Genomic DNA, 9768 nt, shown 5'->3' with positions numbered 1-9768 from the left:
TGTTTTATGTCTGTAAATCTGGATCATTTCCAGCTTGAGTAAGTCATGCCCTTTCACTTGGATTCTTCCCGCGACAGAGGTGTGAGCTCACACACACAGCAATGCTGTAATTCTGTCCGCTGTTATTGTCCCAAAACGGCTCGCTGTGCCCTCCTGGTAAATAACTTAAACAGAATTCTATCTTCCTTTTGGCATCTAGGACTTTAGGAATGGCTACTTCAAATTCAAAGATATCTGTCTGAGGCCCTCCGAAGCGTTTCTGCACGTACGTACAGGGCACGTCTCTGTAACTCTGCCACGAGTCAAACGTGATACGTATACGCACATCCTTCTGGAAACTGATGTTCCTGACTCGGACGGTACCTTGGACGATCTGTTCTGTAAGGCTGCAGTTCTCCAGGGTAACCATGCTCTCTGCCAGCTTGGCACGAAAGGCCTGGAAATCTGCAGAAGGCTGCGGGAAGCCCAGTTTGAGGCTCGTTCCTGGGCAGCAGGTGCTGACGGTGCAGCTGTAGCCATCCTCTGTCATGCTTCCCAATCCCTGCAGCGATGGCAGGAGGTCAAGGTCAGGCTGCTCCTCTTCATCAGAAAACACCCGCACGGCTGTTAGGGACAATCCGCACGAGTCAGCGAAAATCACACGTTTGTTCTTGATTGGGAGCAAAACATCATCATCATCGTCCCAGTCCTCCAAGGAAGATGGGAAGGGGTTGGTCAGATAGGCTCGGCTCAAGACGTCAGAGGATAGCTGATCTGAAATTGAGGGGCGGATGCAAGGGCGCAGGGGCTTCAGGATGGGAACCCAAACATGAGGACAGAGCTGTTTACTTTGGTTCAAGCACAGTCTGACAGCAATCTCCGCAAGTCCAGCTGAGTGGGCCATGGACCCGAGGCCGACCATGGGCAGGACACTGGCAAGAGACAAACAGTGATTTAAGTTTCTGTTCCCCTAGAAGTGTGATTGAAGCTCTGCATATACCGTAACTGTGCTGCTGCTGATGTGCATTAAGGAATGTATCACAAGATTAAGTTGATATAATAATAACAACAACTACAATTAAGCTTCACACCCCAGAATCACAACACACTTAGTTATCTTACGTTGTACTGGACACCTCCATACTGATAGTCTGGTGTTGAATGATGGGAATATTATCCTCAGTGGTTTGGTTGGGACTCTGGAGAACAGAAAAAATTTCAGTGTTACAACAGATGGCCCTTTGTTAAAGATTGCAAAATCATGGGTTACACTTCACACATCTTTTTTTCTGTGTGCACTAATGCAAATACTATTGGAAAAAAAAAATCTTACTTACAAACTGCCAAGAGCAGCACGTTGTTGCCTGTTGTGTCAGTCATCCTTTCACCCGTGGGGGAATCATGCACAGGACCCTATTTATACTACCTCGGTTACTATGTCACGTTGTATGCCCCACCCTCTCCACTCTCCTGACCAATCAGCTTATTATTGTGGTTTTGTTCTTAAAGACTTGCCTATAGTGCAGATTTCAAGATCATTTACAGCAACATTTAACTTGGGTGCTACTTCTTCTCTAATTCTGTACCTGACTGTGAAGAAAAAAACATTTTATTGTTATGTCTCTGTATTGTCCTCTTACATTTTGTCCAGTACTGACTTGGCAGTTCAGTACATACAGCACTACTGTATGTAATGCATCTCTGCATTGTGGAAACTATTCCAGTCATGTCCGGCTCTATTCTCAGACCTGTCTGTGGCCACTGAGGCTTGGATTCAAGTCACCTTTTAGCTGGCTTCTGTCCTGGAGGGATCGCCGCCCCGCAGCATGTCAGTATGTGTGACGCAGAGGAGGGCCAGATTTCAAAACGATTCTCAGCGTGCCCCTCACCTATTCAAATATCAATCCAAGTACGTGTGTATGTATCGAGTTACATGAATCCTCATGTACCACACGTCGTGGTCCCGCAGGTGTATTTGGACACAAAATTTGAGGACTTCTTGATGAGTGATGAATTGGAACGTCAATATTTAAGTCCAAAAAGCTTACTGAGGCAAAACACTGTTGGATGCCGTGTTTAAGAACAAATAAAAACAAATAATTTTGTAAACATTCAGTCATTTACAAAAGTTTTTATTTTTTCAAATGACATTTTCAAGCATTTTCCTGCTTTCATTTTCCAACATCAGATTGAGGATTATAGCATTCATGCACTCTAACTTAAGAGCTCCGCATGCCCGTTGGAACCCAATAAGTCTTGAGTCAATTCAGGCCAGCTTGCACGTGTATATGTAGATTTTTTTAATAGACTGGCCTTGGGCTGATTTGACCTCTCTCCTTTCACTGTGCCCCTTGTTTAACACCTATAATAAATGTACCTCCTAGTAGCATGTTTGTAATGTGTTTTCATGTGTATTAGAGATGTTGGTGAAGGTTCTCAGTCATCCACGTCATAGTAATTTTAAGTGCTTTATCGTTGGCGATTGGACTGGCTTGAGTTTCTTGAAGACGTTTCACTTCTCCAGGAGGTTTCTTCAGTCCTGGAGCTGGAACTGAAGCCTCCTGGGTGAGAGGTGCAATGTCCAGCTGCCAACAATATAGCACTTAAAAGTATTAGAGAGCGTCAAGTGATATTTGGGTTGGTCTCAGCATGCGGTCTGGCCAGGGCTGGAGTTTCTGACCCTTGCAGAGCTCTAAGTCTAAATGCTACGGTTACCATGTGTCTAACCCAACTTGTTTTTCTTCATATTACATCATCAACACCCTCTCATTTTTCCTTATCGCCCGAAAAACACTGTGTTATAGGAGTCCTTATTAGCTAGATCAGCAGTGCGGTTCTAAAGACGACAGTGTGTTGATACGTGGTTCAGGTTTGCAGAGGCTGCTCTCCCTCAGTCCCTGATTAGTTCCAAATACTGGGCAATTTGTGTGAGGGCAAACAATAAGCACTGATTGCTCCCTGTGAGAGTCTTACATAACAATGATGCTATTACAACAATTATGTCTCAGAGAAGACAATGTTCCACACAAATCCTTTTAGGGAAAAGCTAAAAACACACACGGTCCAAAAAAAACTTTAAACTTGAGGAGCAGATGGGAGTTAAAAATCAAACAACTCTGGAAGAAGAAGCCAAGATGAAGAGATGCACAGAAGTTATCTGATCATTAAGATTTCTACTATTTGTAATAACAGTAATACATATTGCTTTGACTGTGGAGGTTATTTAAAAATGGTCATCAAAACAAGCATCGTTTTTTTCAAACATGCACGCACATGAACACGTGTACCTTGAGTTGGTATGTGCAGTGATGCCAAGTGAACTGATGAAATTTCACCTTCGGGTGCATCTTGTTACTGAGCAGCAGAGGATAAAGTCCAATAATGTGAGTCATCTGAATAAAGTAACAGAATGAATTAGCAGATTACATAGACTTGTCTTTACCACTCACATAACACCAACACACCAGAATACATTAGAGTTACGTAACCAAACTTATGTTGTGACATGACTAAAATGATCCAAAAATAACACCACAGCACTGCAAACAGGGTTCATACGTCAACGAGGACTTCTGACAATTCCACTAATCATCTTATATTTGGTGTTTTTTTCCCCACTGTGTTAAATGTCTCGACGACATGCTGCCACAAATGTCTGTGTTTGTGTTCCCCATATGAGTCTTTAATCCTGACAACAGTGAGATGGGAGCATTTCCAGATGTAACCTCTTCAGGTTAACGTGCCCCTTCCTCATTACTGCTGTGTTGCAAAAATAGGCCATTGCTCATTTTCTGACCTCCTGGAGCCAAAATCATCCACACCAACAAACAGACCTGTAACAAAAAAATCACTGTGTTAATTATATTAATTATATTTGTTGACTGCAGTTAAGTGAAATAACAAATCTGCATATTGTAAACATGTTTTTGTTCTTCAAGGAGATACTTCTTCCATTATCTGTTGCCAAGAGACAATGAACACTGCTAAAAAAAGATCTAAAAATAAATCCAGATGTCACTGCAAAGCAGTTGCTTATGTAAGATCTGCAGAAATGAATTAGCAGATGTCAGTACAAGAGGGTGTGAGGGCAGTGTTGAGTTAATGAGAGAGAGACCACACAGTCAAACTCATTGTTACTCACCTCCGTGTTCAAATTAACTGCACGGCTCCACTTGAAACAAGTGGTGCTATGGTTCGATACCGCATTAGATGCTGAGAGCCCTCCTCGAGATCTACAACATACTCTCTGATAGAAGAAACAGAGTGGAGATAATATCAGATGTTTCAGTATCTAAGCAGAAAATCATTACAGTACTGAATGTGGAAAGGTGACACTGCCATCTAGTGGGTTTTAAAAACAGGGTCAACAACTGAAACGAACCTCTGATCATCTGTTTCAGGCTCGACCATGATGTTTTCCTGTCTCTCCTTCACTCGTAGGAACACAAAGGAGTCCAAGCAGGGCTCAGGCACTGGGATTACATTAGAATATGAGGGACTTAATGTGATGGGCAGTGAAAATGTCAAAGCAAATGCCACCACCTGCCAGCGCATGCTAATACCAGTATTTCAGGCATGAGACATCCAAGACTGGATAAGTATAAATAGAGTGTGTGAGGTGAAAATATAGACAATACAAAGGAGATGTTACCTGCTTTGAGCATGTCCACTGTCTGCAGGTTGGGGGGCATGCGCTTCAATGCTACAGCCTTCAGGTAGGTTTCAGTATTGGCATAATACCTGTATACCAGATTTGTTTTTAGTGTCACAGAAGCAGCAGTATAAACAAACACTACTGACCATACTCCACTATTCTTGCTCAAACCAACACAATACTCACTCTTTGGCAAAGGCAAACTCCTCCGGTGAAAGCAGTGACGGATCACCCACACCTCGAGACTTTTCTCTCTCCAACACATGCGGGAAAAACTTTTCAATCTAGAAATACGTGGCACAAAGATCAGGCAATTTTGTCAGCAGGCACAGAGGGTGATGAGAGCTTTAGTTTGCACATTGCATTGTTGACCTGACTGACCTTCTGCAGGCGAGAGCGCAGGTAGCTGCTGAGCACAAAGCGAATCCTGTCTATTTCCATGCGATGGATGCTGGCCTTCGCGTCACCTTTTTTCACCCGCTGTAGGTTGGCTTCCTGTAAGAGGAAAAGGTCAGGACACTGTGAGAAATTAGCTATTCCCTTATTCAGGGAGACTTACAATGACCAGAAAGGAAGACATTCAAAATATGAGGAGAATATGAATCCATTCATGGTACAGTCATCGGAAAATTTGAGTATTCGAATGAATGAGTATGGAAGTGCACGGATCTGATATTAAGATTCAACAGCAGTAATGTAATCCAAGTCACACTGATATACAACCGCTTCAAAGTTTTGTCTGTTACTGTACTGAGAATGGTAAAGCAAACCAACTAGTACAGAAACATTTCCATACAGATTTTACATTATATATACACTTGCTACATTTCACATCTAGTTACTATTTTCTAACATTTATAGACTAAACAACTGAGAGTTTAACAAAGGTGGGATGTAACTAAGTACACTTACTGCAGTGGTGTACCTGAGTAACATTGTTGAGGTACATTACTTTATAATACCTAGTATTTTAATGTCTTTCCACTTCATATGTTCACTCCACGACTAAGAGGGAAATTGTGCCTTTTACTAGGCTCAGATTGTTGTTCAAAACAATATTGGTTGGCCACCATAATGGCCATCACCTGTGTGCAATAACAGAACAATGTTCAATTATGCAATGCCTGTTATGAATTTTGCGGTACATTTAATCTCTCGTCATGTTTTCTCTGTGCTTCATCCATACAAAGAGAATGAACAGAAAGGACACTGAACTGTTTGCTATGTTCATTTGACTAGTACAAAGGAAAATGGCGGTTGTTGTTTGTTGCTATGATGACAAACATACATCAATGGAGTCATAAATTCTGTCACACTCATTACTTTGAGAAATCTGTTTTGGCCTATTTTTACACCCGTTTTCCTTATCAAACAGAAAAACACAACCTGACACTAATCCAGGTTTCTCTCTTTTACCTAACTAATACTAATGTTGGCTTGCCTTGTTAACTCATCATAAATCACACCTCATTCAAACTCCACAGAAACAAAATAACTTACTAAAACTGTCTTAGTCTTGTCAGTCCTCTAGTTAGTCTGTTTTAACAAACATACAATTAATGGCAACAAAAGAAACGGAAATAACAGTTGCAGTGATATTATAAAAGTAACAGATTGCTTATGGAAAATGTACTACTCCACTGTCCGTTTGGTCTTGAGTGCAATACCTCACCTCAGTGAGTTTGCAACTTGCTGCAAGTTGGTTTGTTTGTAAGACAACATGTAGGACTATCTCTGCGTTATCCTCATTTCATACATCAATATTGACAAATGTGTTACTGAACAAAAATAACAATTCCCGTTGATTGATCTGATTTACTGATGTCAGCATGCCCTTGTGCAAAATATCACTCACTGCCTACACACTGAGGCCACTTTGTAGCCACTTAAAGGTGAACACCAGAGTTTAAGCACTCTAGCTTTTGGATTTGGGAGAGTTGTTCATTTCTACTAATATTTTCGGACTGTCGTAGACCACATGAATAACGTATGAATTTTGAAAATGAGCGTAATACTCCTTTAAGTGTATCACAACATATGCTTCTCGAGTCCATATCTATTTATATCTTTGCTTTTTTAAAAGATGTATCACCTGTAGGGCAATTTCAATATAGCCCAACCCTACTTTTTTACTGTACTTTAAAGGTCTAGTGTGTAGGATTCAGTGGGATCTAGCAGTAAGTGCCACAGTCTGCAACCAACTGAGACTTCTCCTATGTGCCAAGCATGTAGAGGAACTACAGTGGCGTACATGAACACATGAATGGTCCTATCTAGAGCCAGAAGCCCTTTTTAGATAGGAATTGTGCAAATTTGCAGGAAAGCCCAATCAGTCTTTTTTCAGCACTGGCAGTATAAAAACAAAATTGGGGATGGCGGAAAATTGCCGCCTACCTACTTTTGCTTACACAGAATGTGCCTTTTTCGGGGCAATGGGGGGCGTGAGCAAGTAACAAAACGTGTAGCTCAGCGTGTGACGTAAACAGTGACGTGGGAGGGAAGCCGCTGCTCGTCAGGCGGCGGTAGTCAGATGGCGATTCTCTCGTAAATCGGTCCGTTCTTCACCGTCCCCGTCATCTGATGGTTAATGGCATCTTTGTTTGCAAGTGCAAGGAGGGCGCGCTATTCCTTGTCTCCCCAGTTGCTCATCTTTACAGTGTCTGTCAGGTTTGCGTTTCCCTCTTGCTACTAGCTGCTCGCTAATTCCTGCTATCTGCTCCTCCAACAAGTCTTCAACAGCCCCCTCCCGTTGTGGAAGGCTGCCTTGGTCTGTTTAAACGTAAAGGGTTCCGCAAATATGACTACCCTCCAAGGCGGAAAATTGGGCGTCTCGGATCAACTCGCCTTTCCGCCTCTGTGTGTATAAACACTCGCAGCTGGCCGCCAAATCAGCCCAACATTCGCGGAAAATCTGGCAGTGTAAAAGAGGCTAGACTGTGGTTTGTCCATTGTGGGCAACTGTAGAAACAATATGGCTGACTCCATGAGAGAGTGTTGATATAAACAGCACATTCTAGGTAATGAAAATATGACTTCAGTATCAGGTGATTATACACTGATGAAAACACAGTTATGATTTTTGTATTCCATTTCTGCCAGAGTATCCTCCTAAATCCTACACATGGGACCTTTAAAAGCACAAAGGAATATAACATCTGCCAAAGTGAAATGCTGCGTACACATTAATGTATCAGCATCATCTTATAATAAAACATACAACGGTACAACACTCACAAGAGCTATTTTTCTGCATCGAGGACTTTAACTTTTGATACTTTTAGTACGTTTTGCTACCAACTGTGAAGTTATGTGTGTATTTAAGCTGAGTAACATTTTCAATGCAGGACTTTAACTTGTTACGCCATTTTTGCCTACATTTATTGAGGCTAAGCACCTGAATACTTGTTCCATCAGTGCATGTGGTTACAACCCTGCACCACACTGTTTGTGCTGTTTGTGACATTTAGAAAATGTAGGCAGAACCGTGAGTGATCCTGAACCTACAGTGAAACACAACCCACGTAGCAGGAGGTATTCCCCGTTTAATTTACCATGTGAGTCAGCTGCTCCATCACACACTCCACCACCTCTGATCTGTTCTCCAGCAGCTCCGGTGAGAACTTCTCATTCAGCCAAGCCTGCGGGCGACACACAGAAAACACAGCTGCGTGACGGTCTAATGAGGGGGAGGTAATTTCTAAGAGGCTATATGAGGTCTATGGCACTTCATGACTACAAACTGGATAATTCTGACAAAGACTCACTTCTTCCAGTTTGGCTATCAGCTCCGCCGGGGTCATAACATCCTCCTGAGTGTCATCTTGGTTGACGTCGCTGCCGTCATCAGACAAAACGTCCGACATAGTTTCCTTTAACGAAGCAAAACTTAACTTAGCCGAGACGCTAACTTTATGCTGAACTTTAAAATGTAATGTTATGGCGATTCAAACGGAATAAATAAGAAACATTTCCCAAAGACCCGCGACTCACTTACACTGCTGCGTCTGTTCACCGGAGAAACTCCTTGTTCGTTCGCGCCACTAAAGCTCTTCTCGCGAGATATGCTTTGTGTATTTGTTACCCTACGTTTGACCTTCAAGGCAAGGTTCCTCACATGCTGTGTGTAGTCTGCACCACCGACGATCGAGCTATGCGATCAAATACTTCAGTTTATACATATTAAATTAAGGGTTTCTATCACTGTTGATGTAAGCGTCTGATTTTCAACTGGAGCAGGTGGTATTTTAATGCTGCCTGGGAGCAGCGCTTCCTGAAAGTCAATGCTCAGGGAACTTTTAACTCCCATATCAATGCAAGGAATATTAGTTTAGTTAGTTTAATTTATTTCCTTTATTAATCCCCCTGAGGGGAAATTCAGTGTTTTCACTCTTGCTTGTCAATTACACACAGGTCCGAAAGACACACACATGCACAAACAGGACCTATACATGCACAAAGTGGAGAGATGTCAGAGTGAGGGGGCTGCCCTTGGGGCCACCGGTTGGGGGGTTCGGCACCTTGCTCAAGGGCACCTCGGCAGTGCCCAGGAGGTGAACTGGTACCTCTCCAGCCACCAGTCCACGCTCCATATTTTGGTCCGGACGGGGACTCGAACAGGTGACCCTCCGGTTCCCAACCCAAGTCCCTATGGACTGAGTTACTGCCGCCCCCAACATACCAACATAATATACTATTAATTATAAATGCTCAAAAAGATATGCACTATATCCTACTCTGTAAGTATCATGATGATAATGGTACACCAAATAGCATTTTTATGTAATTTCAATCAGAATAAAAGCCACATCAATTAGGGTTGCATGAGAACTGCACTTGAAATATTAAAAATGTCAAATTATCAACAAGCCAGAAAAAATAATAATAAACAGATTATTTACACGCACACACACACACACACACACACACACACACACACACACAGATGTGTCTGCAGTCAAAACATGGAAGCAAATTTCCCACAGAGCTTCCCAAAGTCAACATACCATGTCTCCTCTGCACAACTGTGTCTCTCCTTCACCCATGTGCATCTCTGTCAGCTAGTGTGAATTTAACAGGAATGCATCATCTCCTTGGTTTGCTCCAGCTGTCTTGTTTCAGACTACACTGTGGCCTGC

General features: G+C 42.4%; 2 protein-coding genes across 3 annotated transcripts; both read right to left on the bottom strand.

The window, feature by feature from the left end:
• Window positions 1–18: 18 nt before the first annotated feature.
• ppp1r3c2b (protein phosphatase 1 regulatory subunit 3C2, duplicate b) lies at window positions 19–1930 on the bottom strand. Its single transcript, XM_050051410.1, has 3 exons — window positions 1317–1930; window positions 1102–1178; window positions 19–911 (listed from the first exon to the last, which is right to left on the bottom strand). Exons 2-3 carry the CDS (start codon window positions 1119–1121, stop codon window positions 44–46), a joined length of 888 nt encoding a protein of 295 aa, XP_049907367.1. The 5' UTR covers window positions 1122–1178; window positions 1317–1930; the 3' UTR covers window positions 19–43.
• Window positions 1931–2144: 214 nt separating this feature from the next.
• Window positions 2145–8702, bottom strand: gins4 (GINS complex subunit 4 (Sld5 homolog)). Of its 2 annotated transcripts, none has more exons than XM_050051411.1 (9): window positions 8624–8702; window positions 8398–8502; window positions 8185–8271; window positions 5015–5128; window positions 4820–4917; window positions 4631–4719; window positions 4361–4451; window positions 4121–4225; window positions 2145–3812 (listed from the first exon to the last, which is right to left on the bottom strand). In XM_050051411.1, the coding sequence occupies exons 2-8, from the start codon at window positions 8494–8496 to the stop codon at window positions 4129–4131; spliced, it is 675 nt and encodes a 224-aa protein (XP_049907368.1). In that variant the 5' UTR covers window positions 8497–8502; window positions 8624–8702; the 3' UTR covers window positions 2145–3812; window positions 4121–4128. The 2 variants fall into 2 exon arrangements, with proteins under 2 accessions (XP_049907368.1, XP_049907369.1); XM_050051412.1 differs by having other exon boundaries at window positions 8628–8676.
• Between the last annotated feature and the right edge of the window lie 1066 nt (window positions 8703–9768).

This window comes from Epinephelus moara, chromosome 8 (assembly GCF_006386435.1).
Source record: "Epinephelus moara isolate mb chromosome 8, YSFRI_EMoa_1.0, whole genome shotgun sequence".
In the NCBI taxonomy this organism is placed as follows: Eukaryota; Metazoa; Chordata; class Actinopteri; order Perciformes; family Serranidae; genus Epinephelus; species Epinephelus moara.
This window is presented reverse-complemented; position numbering and strand designations above follow the sequence as displayed.

Bases quoted from the DNA above. Each gene is read 5' to 3' on its own strand.
- gins4 (XM_050051411.1), bottom strand. From the start codon at position 8,496: ATGTCGGACGTTTTGTCTGATGACGGCAGCGACGTCAACCAAGATGAC. The intron at 4,720-4,819 runs GTGAGTATTGTG...TCTGGTATACAG, and splicing joins GAGTTTGCCTTTGCCAAAGA to GTATTATGCCAATACTGAAA. The intron at 4,226-4,360 runs GTTCGTTTCAGT...TTCTTCTATCAG, and splicing joins CCTGAAACAGATGATCAGAG to AGAGTATGTTGTAGATCTCG.
- ppp1r3c2b (XM_050051410.1), bottom strand. From the start codon at position 1,121: ATGGAGGTGTCCAGTACAAC. The intron at 912-1,101 runs GTAAGATAACTA...GTCTCTTGCCAG, and splicing joins ATGGAGGTGTCCAGTACAAC to TGTCCTGCCCATGGTCGGCC.